Here is a 20,178-nt window from a genome sequence, read left to right on the forward strand (position 1 = left end):
ACAGAGGGTTAGAGAGAGAGAGAGAACGAGAGACACAATCACACACAGAGGGTTAGAGAGAGAGAGAAAGAGAGACACAATGACACAATCACACACAGAGGGTTAGAGAGAGAGAGAGAAAGAGAGAGAGACACAATCACACACAGAGGGTTAGAGAGAGAGAAAGAGAGAGAGACACAATCATAAACAGAGGGTTAGAGAGAGAGAGAGAGAGAGAGAGAGAGAGAGAGAGAGAGAGAAAGAGAGAGAGACACAATCACACACAGAGGGTTAGAGAGAGAGAAAGAGAGAGAGAGACACAATCGCACACAGAGGGTTAGAGAGAGAGAGAGATGCACAATCACACACAGAGGGTTAGAGAGAGAGAGAAAGAGAGAGACACAATCACACACAGAGGGTTAGAGAGAGAGAGAAAGAGAGAGACACAATCACACACAGAGGGTTAGAGAGAGAGAGAGAGAGAGAGACAACCACACACAGAGGGTTAGAGAGAGAGAAAGAGAGAGAGACACAATCACACACAGAGGGTTAGAGAAAGAGAGAGAAAGAGAGAGGGACACAATCATAAACAGAGGGTTAGAGAGAGAGAGAGAAAGAGAGAGAGACACAATCACACACAAAGGGTTAGAGAGAAAGAGAAAGAAAGAGAGAGACACAATCACACACAGAGGGTTAGAGAGAGAGAGAAAGAGAGAGAGACAAAATCACACACAGAGGGTTAGAGAGAAAGAGAGAGAGACACAATCATACACAGAGGATTAGAAAGAGAGAGAGAGAAAGAGAGAGACACACTCACACACAGAGGGTTAGAGAGAGAGAAAGAGAGAGAGACACACAATCACACACAGAGGGTTAGAGAGAGAGAGAGAACGAGAGACACAATCACACACAGAGGGTTAGAGAGAGAGAGAAAGAGAGACACAATGACACAATCACACACAGAGGGTTAGAGAGAGAGAGAGAAAGAGAGAGAGACACAATCACACACAGAGGGTTAGAGAGAGAGAAAGAGAGAGAGACACAATCATAAACAGAGGGTTAGAGAGAGAGAGAGAAAGAGAGAGAGACACAATCACACACAGAGGGTTAGAGAGAGAGAGAGAAAGAGAGAGAGAGACACAATCACACACAGAGGGGTTAGAGAGAGAGACGCACAATCACACACAGAGGGTTAGAGAGACAGACAGAGAGAGAGACACAATCACACACAGAGGGTTAGAGAGAGAGAGAGAAAGAGACACAATCACACACAGAGGGTTAGAGAGAGAGAGAGAGAGAGACAACCACACAAAGAGGGTTAGAGAGAGAGAAAGAGAGAGAGACACAATCACACACAGAGGGTTAGAGAAAGAGAGAGAAAGAGAGAAAGAGACACAATCACACACAGAGGATTAGAGAGAGAGAAAGAGAGAGAAACACAATCACACACAGAGGGTTAGAGAAAGAGAGAGAGACACAATCACACACAGAGGGTTAGAGAGAGAGATAGAGAGAGAGACAATCACACACAGAGGGTTTAGAGAAAGAGAAAGAGAGAGAGACACACAATCACACACAGAGGGTTAGAGAAAGAGAGAGAAAGAGAGAGAGAGACACAATCACACACAGAGGATTAGAGAGAGAGAAAGAGAGAGAAACACAATCACACACAGAGGGTTAGAGAAAGAGAGAGAGAGAGAGACAATCACACACAGAGGGTTAGAGAGAGAGAAAGAGAGAGAGACACCATCACACACAGAGTGTTAGAGAAAGAGAGAGAGACACAATCACACACAGAGGGTTAGAGAAAGAGAGAGAGACACAATCACACACAGAGGGTTAGAGAGACACATAAGGGAAGAGAGAGTCAGAGGGGGAGGAGAGACAGAGAGAGAAAGAGACCATGGGGGAGAACGACACATAAGGAGAGAGATGGATAGATAGAGAGAGAGAGAGAGAGAGAGAGAGAGAGAGACACACACACACACACACGGGGGGGGGGGACCACTGCATTTTTAAGTAATAAAACAGCAAAGCTACAGAGAGTTCAGAAAGTGAAACTATAAATTTGTGTGAAGTACAGAGGCAAGCTGCTAAGGTAGTGGGTGGGTGTAAATTTTGAGTAAACAAAATACAAAAACGATCCTTAAACTGCTGTAAAAGAGTAAAAAAACAAAAAACACTAAACACATTCATTAAATTATAATTTTCACTAACAGAATCCCTTTCAGCAAATCTAAGGTTGCAGAACTTACTTCAATAAAATGTGGCTAAACACTGCTCACTGCATCTCTTCCTGGCTGCTCTGTAAGGAAGTGACAGTGGCACATTCCACTGCACTTGGAGGGGTAGTACAGAACTCTCTTTTTCACTTTAGCAAAGCTGGCAGCTTCACAGGACAGCAACAAAATAAATGAAAGTTGTTTTTTTTTTTCCGTTTTTGTTTTATTTTATATCATTTAACATCCAGCACCAACCCTAAGTTCCCCTTACTAATGCTTCTCACTGGATTGGGTCAGCCCAAATAGGACTGCCTCAAATAAGCAGTTATGTGCCAATGCAATGATCTTAACCACTTTCATCCAGTAGGTGGCGCAGCATATTGTGTAATGGTGGGCAGACCTGCTTGTGCCTCTCCATTGCACAACATGTAGCTGTGGAAAAAAAATGCTGGGGGGGGGGGGATTGCAATTTTTTTTTTTTTTTTTAAACCAATAAAATAATATATATTTTTGCCGATATGAGAGGTGAAGCCCTGCCTCACCTGCCTCTAGTGACTGCACATCACTGCTATAGCTACACATTTAAGCTATGACCTGCTACATATCTGTTTGGAGCTAAAAACTAGACATTTGCTGAAACAGAGAAATAAATGGTTAAAGCGCATCCTATAGCTACACATTTAAGCTATGACCTGCTACATATCTGTTTGATGCTAAAACTAGACATTTGCTGAAATAGAGAAAATAAATGGTTAAAGCACATCCTATATCTGCACATTTTGCACATTAGTAAACAATATGAAAATATCCCAGCGCCCTACTAGAACCTTATCAGCCTAGGGGGGTGATACCTAGTTATCACCTGGAGAAATAGTAAATATGAAGGTAAATCCCAGGCGCCAATAAATGGCTAAGGTTGGAAGTGTTTAAAAATGTTTAATACAGCTCATCATGTAATGTTAAAAATGTAGTTGAAATACAAGGCTAAAAAGCATGGATCCACGCTATACAATAAAAGATATTAATAGTCGAAAAATAACAGTATACAATAAAATATAAACAGTAGTACTACACAGTGACTTGGGGTTATACTCCAAGTGAGCTAAAACTGGGGTGATTACATCAAAGGTTGCAATATAAACAGTGAAAAAATCTTTCAAAAGGTAAAAATTCAAAAGGTAAAAAATTCAAAAGGTAAAAAATTCAAAAAATCAAGTATCAAAATGTCCAAAGTGAAAAAAATGTGTCCTTAAAAAGTCAGTGCAAGAGATAGTCAGTATGTGAGAAAATTTCCATAATTTACAAAAAAATTTTTTTTTTTTTTAAAAAAAAAATTTTCTTTGATCCAAAATAAATCCAATGTGATACTCCTCTTTGGTGTGCTTCCAAAAGAAAGGGATAAAAAAAAGGGATAAAAAAAGGGATAAAAAAAATGTAGAATGTTAGTGTAGATGTGGCCAGCCTGGAGTGGCTGGGGGTGGTGAAGGTAAGAGCACACTGAATGACACAGTGCAGACAATTCCAAAAATAAAATAAAAATATTAAAAAATCAGGGGGAAAAAATATGTATAAAAACCTGTGGAAAGAAAGATAAAAACAATGTGTAGAATAATCACAATATATTCCTCAAATGAAATAAGGCTTACCAGTGTTGTCTACGCGTTTCGGCCTTCTCTGGGGCCTTTATCAAGACTGGTGTGTGTTGCTTACTGATGGCCTTATATAGGGGATGTGTAATTGTGACCGGAAGTGCTTTGGTTTAGCTACTTCCGGTTTTGACGATTTCTGTATTTCTCACCAAATTAGTCAAATATGTTATTCCTTAACTTGATGGTACATAAAAAGTTGCTGCTGTATTCTATTATTAGTGTTATGAAGGGTCCTTGTTTACAATTTAATTATATGTTTGTAAGTACGCTATATTTGTTTGTGACGTCACTTCCGGTTGGGTACTTCCGGTTTGACGATTTTCATTTTTATCCTAAGTAGTAGAACTAGATCAGATAGGTTATTTTTTATCATACCTAATATATTAGAGGTTGATGTTTTGTGTTGTTGGTATTTCAAAGGTCTTTATTTATACTTTTTCTTATGTGTGTAAATACGCCGTTGTTTGTTTATGACGTAACTTCCGGTTTAACTATATCCGGTTTGACGTTATTTGTATTGGTCACAAGATGTAAATAAGTAAATAAGTCTACTAGCCTTTTTATTATTATAGCAGTTAATAGATAGATAAATGATCTATCTATTTTTATTATGGCAGTTTGATCGATAGATGTGATCTGTCGTTTGTGTATGAATCCTCCTTATTATCTATGGCGTCACTTCCTATTGTCAATATAGGTCTGTTTGTTTAATAAAAATATGACATCAATAAATTCCAGTGTACTTAATGAGTATTTCTTTCGAATCATTTATGCGCTAAATTTTTCCCTAGGGAGTTGGCGATGAGCCTTTAATGATCAGTGTATTTTATAACTGTGTTCAAGTTATGTGCTGATCTGGGGACTACTATATAACTGGATTGGGTAATATCTCCATAGAGGGTTGGAGCGAAAGGGTTAAAAGGTTAAACACCAAATAGTTTAGATCTTTAGGGTAGTTTCAGTCTTGTATATTATGTGTAATCCCTCATAAGGTAGAATGTTATTTGAATTAGTTAGGTACAAAAATTAAAAAATAAAAAATAAATTGAAATACAAATTGACCATATATATATAAACTAAAATAAACTAAAATAAAACTAAACTGGGCTTTTATGCTTGTCGTGTATTTTAATTATGTTTTAAATATAGTGAATCATCATTTCGGGGGTGTGGACTTGGGGAAAACTTTGTTTATTGGATCTCAGAGATATGATAGGTTAACGAAATTTTTAATACCAGTGTACTGGATGGAATATGTTGGATTGAATGTTAGTCAGATATGAAAATGTTCCAATCTTTTGAGAATTTGTGCTGTTTCTAGCTATTTTCATAGACTGAAGTATAGGCTTGTATGCGATGCTGGTTGAAATGTCAACGTGATCAAATTGGCTGAGCTTGCAGGGAAAGCGGATTTTGTTAGCGTATCTTTGTATTTACACAAAATATTGCTGATTGTTTTCAGGGACTGTGGGAGGAATGAAATAATAATAGGAGGCCTGGTATCCAGTGTATGGCTCGGTTTCCTATAGTTGGTTGAGGGATTTGATTGCATCAAATTGCGTTAACTTGAATTTTGAAACTTTATATAGAAGATTGTTGTTTTTCTTCTTAATATAAATTGATTCCATATGGAGACCAGTGCCTTGGAGAAGGAGATCGAAGGGTAAGGATTATAGTGAGGTTGGAGTTTTTAGTAGATAGTTTCTGATAAAGCTTCTGTGCTTTTAGAGCAACAGAGTTTATCCTCCTTCATTATGGGGAGAGGAACCTTGGTGGTGGACATTCAGACTTAGGGAAAAATAGTGGAGAGTCAGCCTTAGGGGAAAGTACCCCGAGGGGATAGGATTCTTTTGTGGGTGTAGAGATGTTATATCATATTAAATAAATGAGAGAGGTCTTCTTTATTGTTTAACCCCTTAGGGTACAGACAGTCCAGGTTAAAGATCCACTTTGACTCGGCGGTTAGTAATTTTTTTGTGTAATTGCCGCCTCTCCAATTTTTTCGTACCTTCTGTATGCCCATATATGTCAAGTCCTTTATATTTCCCTTGTGTTTGCTTGTAAAGTGTCTATATAAAGCGGTATCTGTGTTTAGTTTTTCGATAAGTCGTAGATGTTCACGTATCCTTTCTCTCAAGGACCTCGAAGTTTGGCCCACGTATTGTAGACCACATGAACATTGCAGTATGTAAATCACTCCGCTGTCCTGACATCTGATCAGTTCATGTATTTTATATCTTATGTTTTGTGTTAAAACTGTAAAATGTGTTGGATTTACTACCGTTTTTTGCAGGCTTTACAAGATCCACAAGGGAAGAAGCCTTTCACTTCTTTTCCGAATGTGTCTTTGATACCCAGATTCTTCTTTTTTTCTATACTGGGAGCTAGTCTATTCTGTAAGTTCCTGGTTTTCCTGTATACAAATTTGGGTCTTTCTGGAATTTTGTCACCAATCAGGTCATCTTCTTTTAAAATTGACCAGTGTTTTTGAAATATTTTTTCGATGATGCTCTTATTCTCGCTGTATTCTGTAATCATTAATACATTGAGGGAGTCATCTTCTGTCCGTGGTGTTTTTTCTTTATATTTCAAAAGTTCATTTCTATCGATGTTGTTTACTTCTTCGCTTTTCTGTTCCAATAGACTCTCCTTGTAACCTCTCTCCAGGAACTTTGTTTTGATGATTTTGGCTTGTTCATTCCATTTTTCTTCTGTCGAGCAGTTCTTCTTAATCCTTACCAGTTGTCCTTTTGGTATGTTCTCCTTCCAATTTCTATGGTGACAGCTCATGTTGTGGATGTATGTGTTACTGTCTACTGTTTTGAAGTGAGTGGAGGTTTCAATCTTACCGTCTATGACCTCTATTTTTAGATCCAGGAAGATGAGTTCAGTTTTACTCCATGAATGAGTGAATTTCAGACTGTTGGTGCTTCTGTTCATGACTTCAATGGTGTAGTTCAGGTCCTCCTGGGTCCCTTTCCAGATGATAATGATGTCATCTATATAGCGGCGATAGAGGACCAGGTCCGCGCTTGCCGGGCATGAGTCCCAGAAGATGTTTCCCATTTTCCCATGAATAGGTTTGCATAACTGGGCGCGAACTGGTCCCCATCGCCGTACCGCAAATCTGTTGGTAGAAGTTTCCATCATCATGGAAGTAATTGTGGGTCAAGATGTATTTGATTCCATCCAAAATGAAGTCTTTCTGAGCCTCAGGTATTTCCAGATCTTTATCAAGGAAGAATTTTACTGCTTCTAGTCCTTCCTCATGGGGGATGCATGTATATAATGACATCACGTCACATGTTGCTAAAATATAGCCATCTTCCCATGGGGTTTCTTGTAAGAGATGTAATATCTGGGTGGAGTCCTTGAGGTATGAGGGCAATTGTTTCACATATCTCTGTAGGTTTAGATCAATGTATTCAGATAGGTTGCTGCTCAAAGAGCCGATACCTGAAATAATCGGCCTACCTGGTGGTTTCTGTAGAGATTTATGAATCTTTGGCAGATGATATAGTACCGGTGTGATTGGATAACTGATGTTAATGTAGTTATATTCCTTAGTGGTTAGTATTCCGGTCACAATTACACATCCCCTATATAAGGCCATCAGTAAGCAACACACACCAGTCTTGATAAAGGCCCAGAGAAGGCCGAAACGCGTAGACAACACTGGTAAGCCTTATTTCATTTGAGGAATATATTGTGATTATTCTACACATTGTTTTTATCTTTCTTTCCACAGGTTTTTATACATATTTTTTCCCCCTGATTTTTTAATATTTTTATTTTATTTTTGGAATTGTCTGCACTGTGTCATTCACATTTTGCACATTACACAAACACAACTGTTAGCGAACATTACAGTGGCAATTGTCTAACTTCTTAACCATGCTGTACTCACCAATGAGCCACCCATGGGGAAACTGTCTGTCCTCAAACTGCTGCCAGAGTGAGGACTGCCTGAGGATAAGGGCATCATGACTAGCCCCCCAGAAATTCGCACACACCTGCATAATCCTCATCCGTGCGTCGCAAACGAACTGCACGTTCATACTATGAAAATATTTGCGATTTCAGAAGGGCTGATCATCTGCTGGAGCACGCAGCGCAATGTGGGTGCAATCTAATGCTCCCAAAACATTGGGCATTTTAACTATTGCATAGAATTCCCTCTTGATGCGTCTCCAATCGTCATCATTTTGAGGGAATCCTATGTAAAGCTTACAAACTCGTACCATGGTGTTCAGAAACTTGTCAAAAACCACAGAGAAGGTACCCTGAGACAACCCATGCATATACCCCTCTCCAGATTGAAAGCTTCCAGAGTCCAGGACTTGTAAGCAGCATAGCATCTTGGTCATGCCAGGGATTGCAGTCCGCATACGTTTACGTTTCTCCAGGTGAGGTTTAAGTACTTCGTAAAGGCTCATGAGTTGCTCTCGATTGAGCCTATACTTGTCGAAAACCTCAAAGTCGCTCATGTTCTCCAAGGTGGGCCTCACCCTGTGAACACGAGGACCTCTTATCAGACGTTCCCCACGCCTCTCTTGGAGACACCGAGCCCACCTGATTCTGTTGTACACAACTTGTACAACAGCACCTGCACAATCTAACTGAGGATCATCCATATTTGCAAAGCAAAGCAGCACAAAGCCAAACAGCAGAGCAAATGCACACGGAGTAACAAGGTATGCAAAAACACAAAAGCGATTTGATACAATGTCGATCACAAGGGACGCTTTGGCCATGTTGTTTGGGGGATTTATAGTGCAAAATGTCCAATGGTAGCGTGTTCGTAATGATTGCCGATTGCATACACTTGATTGTATGTGAGCGGCGCAAATGCTTTCAAAGTGGGCGTTTTTTTTGGTGTTTAATTAAATTTTCTTTTTCCCCAATAAATCTTAATGTGAAAGTGTAAAATGAAACATATACAGTGCATCTTTGTAATGTTTGTTCATATGCGTAACAAATACTTAGTAAACGCGATGTTATAATAAAAAACACACGTCCACGCTAACATGATTAAAAGTGCATACTTGTGTATAATGTGTGCATAGATATGGCATAGAATCTGATTGATCAATGTTGCTACAATATTGTTGCAAAACGATAAAGTAACGGGTGACATCTATAATATTATATATATATAAGTGACTGGCGAGCTTTCAATATTTTACATGTCCCATTGAAATCGCAATAATAATGAAGATCTTCAAAACCTATATGTAATATTGATTGAGAAACTGATGAAAGGGACAGTACAGTCCTAATGCTGGAATCTGTATGGGTCAAGCTTAGAATGATGTCATCATATTAGCAACATGCCTGTCTAGTTATAAAAATCTTCGTTCTCTTGTTGTAGTTTGCAACATTCGTATTGTGTGATGATTAAAAAAATAAATGTGTGCTTTGTTGTTGTGTGATGTGTTATGTACATATATGTATGTATTGTGATTCTCTCCCACATAAGTATATTAATATAAAGTAGTATAGCATTGTTGTTCCTTCCAAAAAAGCGACAACTATAATATTTTTTAATGATATCTTATTATTCTACGTAATTCCTAATGGTATATTATTTTGAAATTGTGATGTTAAAGGGACACTAAAGCCATAATTTCTCTTTCCTGATTCAAAGATAGAATCTAATGTTAACCAACCTTCTAATGTACTTGTATGATGTAAATGTGTTCATTGTTTCTATATGTTTTGTTGAATGAATAGCAATGCACATGTATGAGGCAATGACAAAAGGCATCTATGTGCAGCCATCAATCATCATCTGGTGAGCCTATCTAGATATGCTGTTCATCCAAGCATATGACTTGAATAAATTAAATGGTATATTTTGTAAATAAAAGGTTTTAAATAAAAATTAAAAATTGTATAGTGTTTGTATGAGTGTAAGTGTACTTTTTATGATATTGTTGAAGTGATTCCTGAATATTTTTGGTAGTGGTATATCAATAACTACTGGGTCTGGGTGAGCGTTATGGATTTGAGCGTAGATGGTGTATTTGTGGCGCTACGGAAATTTTGTAATAGCAGCGTTAGGGAAAATTAAGCATTATGGCCCATAACTATGCTATTTGAGTTATAACGCAAAACTCATAATCTAGGTGACTGTTAATTAAAGTAAAATAATGTTTAATATATTAGTACACTATATATATATATATATATATATATATATATTTAACTATATAAATATATACATATATATGTTAGCATGTATAAAATAAGATAATGTTTATTAAAGTAAAGTAAGGGTTACTATATTAGTACAATATATATATATATATATATATATATATATATATATATATATATATATATATATATATATATATATATGAAACAAAAAAAGCCGTGTATGTCAAAGGGTTTAAAAAACCTCTCTTTCAAAACACAGAACTGCGCTCTAAATAAACCTATTTTTTTAAAATACAATATAAAATATCTGGATGATGCCAAAATCAAAACATTCAAAAATCAAATAATATTGATTCATTGAAATATATAACAGAATGAAATATATAATGATAAGATAATAAATCACAATAAAAAGGATAAGTTGGTTGGATCCCACGTAATAGTGCAGATCAATTGTAGGTGTCGGCTGCTGTATCTTATTAATCCTCCGGAATCTCACGGAGTAAGGTAGAAATCTAAAAAAATGAGAAAGAAAGCGCACAAAGGCACCTACATAGTGCAACTCAATTTAATTTAAACAATAATACAGGGGTATATTAAAACTGCTCCCCGTAGGGTATCTACTCACAAGAGTCAACCTCAAACTTGTGAGGTATGTTGAGCATGTGATTTGAAAGTTCCGCTCAGAACCGCTTGCTATGAAAGTGCTTAATCAAAGAAGTCAGGACAAATCCAACCTGAATGCCGGGTGTCGCTGTCTGTAACTCGAGATCTGGACAAGTATTTCTCCCGGCCTCTTATTCCACTCACATCCCTTTTTGGTAGGAGTTTTTTTGGGATACAATCTTTCTTGAGCAAAATGGTCCGTGCAGATACAAACACAGCTGATCGCAAATAGTGCTGGCAGAATGGTGAACCGCTGAGGGAGAGAGCTGAGATCCCAGGAACAATTAATGAGGATTCAGAATTCAGTCTGTGCTGATCCAAAGTGAGGCTAGAGTGATGATTCTCAGTAGTATCAAATTACCTAGCCTAGGCTAGGTAATTTGATACTACTGAGAATCATCACTCTAGCCTCACTTTGGATCAGCACAGACTGAATTCTGAATCCTCATTAATTGTTCCTGGGATCTCAGCTCTCTCCCTCAGCGGTTCACCATTCTGCCCAGCACTATTTGCGATCAGCTGTGTTTGTATCTGCACGGACCATTTTGCTCAAGAAAGATTGTATCCCAAAAAAACTCCTACCAAAAAGGGATGTGAGTGGAATAAGAGGCCGGGAGAAATACTTGTCCAGATCTCGAGTTACAGACAGCGACACCCGGCATTCAGGTTGGATTTGTCCTGACTTCTTTGATTAAGCACTTTCATAGCAAGCGGTTCTGAGCGGAACTTTCAAACTACAAGCTCAAACCATACCTCACAAGTTTGAGGTTGACTCTTGTGAGTAGATACCCTACGGGGAGCAGTTTTAATATACCCCTGTATTATTGTTTAAATTAAATTGATTTGCACTATGTAGGTGCCTTTGTGCGCTTTCTTTCTCATTTTTTTAGATATATATATATATATATATATATATATATATATATATATATATATATATATATATATATTTAAATAAATATATAAATATATATATAAATATATTTGTGTGTGTGTATATTTATATATATATATATATATATATTTTTATATATAAATACATTTATATATATATATATATACAGTATATATATGTGTGTGTGTGTGTGAATCTATATATATTTACATAAATAAAATAAGATAAAGTCTATTAATGTAATGGGTTAATATATGATCTACTCCATTTTAACAGGTAAAGGGGAATATGATTAATGTATATGAACACAATAAGTATAGGTGACATAGCTATGTACTTTACATAGTCACTAATAAACATCTAAATCAGGTGCACACTGCCATATGCCTGCACTTTATATAGTAACTAATAAATACACTGCTAAATAAATACCCTGCCTCGGTACATGACAAGCTGTCACAAATACTATGTTGTCAATAACATAGTAAATGTGACAGCTCATCTGTACCAACAGTGGGAGGTAGCTGGGTGGAGTTTGGGAGGAGTGGGGAGGTAGCTGGGTGGAATTTGAGAGAAGTGGGAGGTATCCTGGGTGGTGTTTTGGAGGAAGTGGGAGGTAGCCTGGGTGGAGGTTAGGTGTAGTGTTTGCTTACTAGAGATGTGTGGGCGGAGTTCAGGGAATTGCCGATTTCCAATTTTGATAGTCACCGGATTTGACACAGCACCGGCTGGATTATGTCATGACAGCCAGTGACAGGTTTACAGCTTTTCACACTCTCCCCAAAGAGGTGCCCCCCTCCTCCTCCCATGGCTACTACAGAGAGCTGTAGCTTCCACTGGAAATTAGGTCTGTCTGTGCAGAGGCCAGAAATGAGCTCTGCCCCCATACTAGAAAAACCTCGCCTAAAAAACTGGAGCCGTCTGCTAACGGCTCTGTGTGAGGAGGAGTGCTCTGTCCATGCTGCAGCAATTATGGACAGCAGCGAAGAAAATAACATCTGTGCAGTGCAGGACATAAGACTTTCTGAGCAGGACTGTGGGAAACACATCAGATCTCTGTGAAGTGATGCACGATAACAGTTCCTTCTGGTCTTCGCTGTCGGTGGGGGGGGTCAATTGCCCAGATTAAAAGTGCCCAAGCAGTGCAGCACCCAGTTCTTATTGCAGAGTTGCAGACATGCAGATCACAGCTCACACACAGAAAAGTTATCTTTGGCTTGCACACACTAATTTACAATATTCTGGTCCACAGCAGATTATAGGGCTTAGTAAGGCGACTCCTCTTGCATTTTAGGCAATAATAGTTTCAATGCAGAATTATTTGGCACCCTGCTCAGAGGACACCATAGACATTAAGTTACCAGGCAGTATACTACACCTGAGCAATGTCTATGGTGTCCTCTGGCTCTGAGAAGGTATAACTGATAGACGATTGCTCCTTGTGGTCACTTGAGAATCACTAGTCCAGTAGCCTACAATATGGATAGCTTTACTTACTGTGTTCTCCTCAGTCCTCTCCATGCCCGGTTTCTGCCTTCTTTCCGGCCTGCCACAGTCACTCTCTGAGTCTGAGCACTTCTAGTCCTGACTTCTAGACGCTGCTCTCAGTCACTGTAGACAAAAAGAACGACAAGAGAGGCGCCAACCATAAAGCAGTATTGTCAGGACAATGGACCAGGAGCCCCCCCGTGCAGGAAATACTCACAAGAGAGGCGGCACACGTACTGTGCCTATTGAAGCAGATCGGGACTGTTCAGAGTCGCCCGACGGACACACACAAGAGCCGACTCTGAACAGTCCCGATCTGCTTCAATAGGCACAGTACGTGTGCCGCCTCTCTTGTGAGTATTTCCTGCACGGGGGGGCTCCTGGTCCATTGTCCTGATGATACTGCTTTATGGTTGGCGCCTCTCTTGTCTTTCTTTTTGTCTACAGCGGGTATTCGTTTGGATTACTTCCGAGAGTGCAGCCACAGTTCTACGAGCATCGAGTTCAGCTATCACACAGTATCCGATACCAGCTCCTTCAAAGCACCAGCGCACCTCTGGGGATTATTTGATCTTCCCTATTCTCAGTCACTGGCATCACTCCAGCACTGATTGGCTCCCCCCTCAAGAGGCTGCTAGGAAAGCAGCCTCATTTGGGAGCGTATGGGCCGCAATGAGCTTTTCAACGCAGCAGTGGGTGGTGCTGGATCAAACGCGGGTCATACACTATCATGCAAGCATGTTGCTCAATGGAGGGCAGCAGACCAGCTCACTGCCTACCTTTTATTGCACAATATGGAAGATACCAATTATGCCGGACCTGGGGGGGAGTTGAAAAATGAAGTTATTTATTTTTTATTATTTTTTTGCACCTCACCTACCTCCAATGACTGCACGTCCCAATACATATATGCACATATAAATACATATGTACACATATATAGACATATATATATATATATATATATATATATATATATATATATATATATAAATACATACATACATAAACATCTTTTGACATTTATATGTACTGTATGTATCTCAATGTTAAATCCCTTTGCATAACTGAGACCTCATATCTTTGAGCCTTTAATAACTTTTGAATAATTTTATTCAGATGCTTAGATACAAGGTATTCACAGAGGTAAAAAGTGTATTAAAATAACTGTGTTGGTTATGCAAAACTGGGGAATGGGTAATAAAGGGATTATCTATCTTTTTAAACAATAACAAAGTTGGAGTGAACTGTCTCTTTAACATTGATTTGGTATAAAAGAATCAGACATGAAATGCATTCTTTAAGCTAATTGAAAAGGGGCTAAATGTATATTAGATAAATGAAAAAAAATAGTTATTACAAAACATTGCAGCAAATTTCATGACTATACATCTTTTTCTAGGATTGTTTGATATTAAGTGCATGACCACTGATCACTACACAGGAGGCATGAAACAGCATTACAGAGTTAAATCATGTGGTTGGCAGAGGCCTACGTTTGAGATCCCGTGCACAAAAACATATTACATTGCAGCAGAAGAAGTAGAATGGGATTATTCTCCAAAATCGTACCTGGGAACATGAGATGTACATGATGGAAGATGTGAGGTAACTAATGAAATGATTTTACTTTACAGTGACTCTTTTTATCTGTATAATTACATGAACATGTCTCTAAATATATAACATGCATTTTTTGTTTATTTCTTTAAGCCCTGGGGATGTATTTTTAAACAAAGGTGAAAAATTTATTGGCTCAAAATATAAAAAAGCAGTGTACCAAGAATATACAGACAAAACATTTACAAAACGGAAAGAAAAGAAAGAGCACATGGGAATTCTGGGTAAATATGTTTAACAGTTAAAATAGATTCTAAAACAATACTGATTACAAAATACATTTTATTTTATACCATAGCATTCAAAATCAATTGTTTAGTTATATTTGCTTTCATATGATCATGCCTGGAAGTAGGTTAGGTACAGGAATGAGTTGATATCTAGAAATTACAAATAAAGTTCATTTTATTCTAAATGTAGGTTTCAAGGGGAAGGTAGACCATTTGTATCACTCACACCGATTAAAAACAAATAAATATCACAGTGTTGACACAAAAGTTATAAGGGCTCAAAGATATGAGATCTCGGATGTTAGAGAAAAAAAGCTGCCAAAGGGCTTAAACATTGAGATACATACATATCATGTCTAAATATGTATTTGTATGTATATACTGTATATATATATATTATATTATATATATATATATATATATATATATATATATATATATATATAATATATATATATATAATATATATATATATATCTTAGCTGAGAGCTTGTGAGTGCTGGGTTTTCTCTGGGTTTTTGTATTAATTTGTTTTGTAATTTTCCCTATGGTTCTTGCACCCAGACCTGACTGGGGTTAACTGCCTGTGACTCTGGGAGCAGCACAGCTTCCTGTGAGTGCCAGTGGCACCAGGGCTGAGCATGTTGCAGGGTCATGGGATGTGTACCCGGTCCAGTATGAGAGTGTAGTTCCCTTCCGTGTTTTGTATATGTCTAGGGTGATTACATATTCCTGTGCACCCTTCCCTTGTTCCCAGTTTGTTTTGGATTTGAAAGCTTGCTATTTTGTGGCTGTTTTAAGGGTCCCAGGTATTGGAAAGGACCTTGATGAGGTACCTGGGCTTGGCACATTTGGCCAGATACGGTAACTAACCTTTCCATTTTTGCTTTTAAATCTTAGCTGAGAGCTTGTAAGTGAGTGCTGGGTTTTCTCTGTGTGTTGTATTAATTTGTTTTGTAATTTTCCCTATGGTTCTTGCACCCAGACCTGACTGGGGTTAAGCTGCCTGTGACTCTGGAGCAGCCACAGCTTCTGTGAGTGCCAGTGGCACCCAGGGCTGAGCATGTGCAGGGTCATGGGATGTGTACCCAGGTCCAGTATGAGAGTGCAGTTCCCTTCGTGTTTTGTATATGTCTAGGGTGATTACATATTCCTGTGTACCCTTCTCTTGTTCCCAGTTTGTATGGATTTGAAAGCTTGCATTGTGTGGCTGTTTTAGGGTCCCAGGTATTGGAAAGGACCTTGACGAGGTACCTGGGCTTGGTCCCATTTGGCCAGATGCAGGTAACTAACCTTTCCATGTTTGCTTTTAATCTTAGCTGAGAGCTTGTAAGCGAGTGCTGGGTTTTCTCTGTGTGTGTATTAATTTGTTTTGTAATTTTCCCTATGGTTCTTGCACCCAGACCTGACTGGGGTTAAACTGCCTGTGACTCTGGGAGCAGCACAGCTTCCTGTGAGTGCCCAGTGGCACCCAGGGCTGAGCATGTTGCAGGGTCATGGGATGTGTACCTGGTCCAGTATGAGAGTGCAGTTCCCTTCCGTGTTTTGTATATGTCTAGGGTGATTACATATTCCTGTGCACCCTTCCCTTGTTCCCAGTTTGTTTGGATTTGAAAGCTTGCATTGTGTGGCTGTTTTAGGGTCCCAGGTATTGGAAAAGGACCTTGACGAGGGTACCTGGGCTTGTCCCCATTTGGCCCAGATGCGGTAACTAAACCTTTCCATTTTTGCTTTTAAATCTTAGCTGAGAGTTGTAAGTGAGTGCTGGGTTTTCTCTGTGTGTTGTATTAATTTGTTTTGTAATTTTCCCTATGGTTCTCTGTACCCAGACACTGACTGGGGTTAACTGCCTGAGACTCTGGGAGCAGCACAGCTTCCTGTGAGTGCCAGTGGCACCCAGGCTGAGCATGTTGCAGGGTCATGGGATGTGATACCCGGTCCAGTATGAGAGTGTAGTTCCCCTTCCGTGTTTTGTATATGTCTTGGGTGATTACATATTCCTGTGCACCTTCCCTTGTTCACAGTTTGCTTGGATTGAAAGCTTGCATTGTGTGGCTGTGTTTTAGGGTTCCCCAGGTATTGGAAAGGACCTTGATGAGGTACTGGGCTTGTCCCATTTAGCCAGATGCGGTAACTAACCTTTCCCAATTTTTTGCTTTTAAATCTTAGCTGAGAGCTTGTAAGTGAGTGCTGGGGTTTTCTCTGTGTGTTGTATTAAATTTGTTTTGTAATTTTCCCTATGGTTCTTGCACCCAGACCTGACTGGGGTTAACTGCCTGTGACCTCTGGGAGCAGCACAGTTCCTGTGAGTGCAGTGGCACCCAGGGCTGAGCATGTTGCAGGGTCATGGGATGTGTACCCGGTCCAGTATGAGAGTGCAGTTCCCTTCCGTGTTTTGTATATGCTCTAGGGTGATTACATATTCCTGTGTACCCTTCTCTTGTTCCCAGTTTGTATGGATTTGAAAGCTTGCATTTGTGTGGCTGTTTTAGGGTCCCAGGTATTGGAAAGGACCTTGACGAGGTACCTGGGCTTGTCCCATTTGGCCAGATGCGGTAATAACCTTTCCATTTTTGCTTTTAAATCTTAGCTGAGAGCTTGTAAGCGAGTGCTGGGTTTTCTCTGTGTGTTGTAATTAATTTGTTTTGTAATTTTCCCTATGGTTCTTGCTACACCCAGACCTGACTGGGGTTAACTGCCTGTGAATCTGGGAGCAGCACAGCTTCCTGTGAGTGCCAGTAGGCACCCAGGCCTGAGCATGTTGCAGGGTCATGGGATGTGTAACCTGGTCCAGTATGAGGAGTGCAGTTCCCTTCCGTGTTTTGTTATTGTCTAGGGTGATTACAATTATTCTGTGGCACCCTTCCCTTGTTCCCCAGTTTCTTTGGATTTGAAAGCTTGCATTGTGTGGCTGTTTTTAGGGTCCCAGGTATTGGAAAGGACCTTGACGAGGTACCTGGGCTTGTCCCATTTGGCCAGATGCGGTAACTAACCTTTCCATTTTGCTTTTAAATCTTAGCTGAGAGCTTGTAAGTGAGTGCTGGGTTTTCTCTGTGTGTTGTATTAATTTGTTTTGTAATTTTCCCCTATGGTTCTTGCACCCAGACCTGACTGGGATTAACTGCCTGTGACTCTGGAAGCAGCACAGCTTCCTGTGAGTGACCAGTGACACCCAGGGACTGAGCATGTTGCAGGGTCATGGATGTGTACCCGGGTCCAGTTATGAGAGTGCAGTTCCCTTCCGTGTTTTGTATAGTCTAGGGTGATTAATACTTCCTGTGCACCCTTCCCTTGTTCCCAGTTTGTATGGATTTGAAAGCTGCATTGTTGTGGCTAGTTTTAGGGGTCCCAGGTATTGGAAAGGACCTTGATGAGGTACCTGGGCTTGTCCCATTTGGCCGGATGCGGTAACTAACCTTTCCATTTTTGCTTTTTAAATCTTAGCTGAGAGCTTGTAAGTGAGTGCTGGGTTTTCTCTGCGTGTTATATATATATATATATATATATATATATATATATATATATATATATATATATAATCTATATATATATATATATAAATCATAGAATATATATGTCTATATACTATATATATTGTATAGCTTATATATACTGTATATACATTTGTATCTAGTTTTTATATATAAGAATACAGATATATATATGTTTATGTATCTAAAGTTATATATATATAGTATAAAAATCTGTATCTAGATTTATATATATAGTATAATAGATATATATCTATGTATCTAGATTTATATATAAAGTATAAAAATATATATTTATGTGTCCTAGATTTATATATAGCTAATAGCTAAGAAGACAGTGCAGGGTGAGGAGGAAGGCGTCGTAAAATCATGAGGGGGGCCTTAGGTAACAGGCAGACAGTGTCCAGTGTAGAACAGACAGGGGAAATATATAGCTATACATAGAGCATATACTGACATAAAGTTATATATCAACATTGAATCAATATCTATAAAGATGTGAAATTGTATATACAAGTAAGCCTATGTCCACACTTTTGTCTTTTTTTAACTTTTGTATTCCCCCTGTATATACAATTTTACATCTTTATAGATATTGATTCAATGTAGATATATAACTTTATGTCGTTATATGCTCCTATGTATAGCTATATATTTCCCCTGTCTGTTCTCCTACACTGGACACTGTCTGCCTGTTACTAAGCCCCCCCTCATGATTTTACGACACCTCCTCTCTCCCTGCACTGTCTTCTTAGCTATTCTGTGTTTTAAAGATACAATCTGTAAATTCCATTGAATTGGTCAGTATTGCTTCAGACTTGAATAAAGGAAGGAACTCTTCCGAAAGCTTGTCAACTTATAAATGTATAGTTAGTCCAATAAAATAAGTATCATTGCTCAATGCAATACTCTTGTTATTTTGATATCTAAATCTCTGGACTAACACGTCTACTCCAATCAACGTATATTATATATATATATATATATATATATATATATTATATATTTATATATATATATATATTTATAATTTATATATATATATATATATATTATATTATATATATATATATATATATTACTGTATATATATATATTATATAGATAGATATCTATGTATCTAGATTTATATACAGTATATATAGTATATAGCTATATATGTAGATATATAGATGTACTGTTTGTATAGATCTATACCTATATATTTTGGGGAAAAATATTAAAATGTCTAATAACTTTCCTTGACAGGTCCACTTATAATGGCAAATGTTGGAGATAAAATAAAAATAATTTTTAATAACAAGGCAAGCAGACCTTATTCAATCTATGCACATGGAGTAAAAACTGATTCTGTCTCAGTAATGCCAACTAAACCAGGTAATAATACATTTTAAACACAGCAAATAAATGCAAAAGTATCTCTGACAATATCTCACAGCAAATTATAAATCTTACAAAAAATAGTTAAAACAAGATACAAGCAGGGGCAGTTTGAAGGAGCACTGACATCTCAAAATCACCTATTGAATAAATGGTAATGTGGGATTACGCTAGATAGATTACGTTGAATTTTGGCTTCAAATTAAATCAAATAACTTTGGAATGTCCATCTGCCTTAAAAATAGTAAGGTAAGTTTCTATTTCTAACTGAGGATTCTGATTATTCTAAAGGACCATTAAAAAGAGTTTTTGAGGATTTTCTATTGACTTTATACAAGCACTGCTCTTACCTTGTTTGTACATATATCCTTACATATTACCCACAGAGAAATATTA

General features: G+C 38.2%; 1 protein-coding gene across 1 annotated transcript in view; it reads left to right on the forward strand.

Annotated features, from left to right (window-relative positions):
* Window positions 1–20,178, forward strand: part of LOC128657326 (ceruloplasmin-like) — a 352,838-nt gene that overhangs the window by 306,622 nt on the left and 26,038 nt on the right. The window contains 4 exon segments of the mRNA XM_053711627.1: window positions 14,464–14,624; window positions 14,626–14,669; window positions 14,775–14,905; window positions 19,651–19,779. Coding sequence (XP_053567602.1) covers window positions 14,464–14,624; window positions 14,626–14,669; window positions 14,775–14,905; window positions 19,651–19,779 — 465 coding nt within the window.

The sequence above is a fragment of the Bombina bombina genome, chromosome 4, assembly GCF_027579735.1.
Source record: "Bombina bombina isolate aBomBom1 chromosome 4, aBomBom1.pri, whole genome shotgun sequence".
Lineage (NCBI taxonomy): Eukaryota > Metazoa > Chordata > Amphibia > Anura > Bombinatoridae > Bombina > Bombina bombina.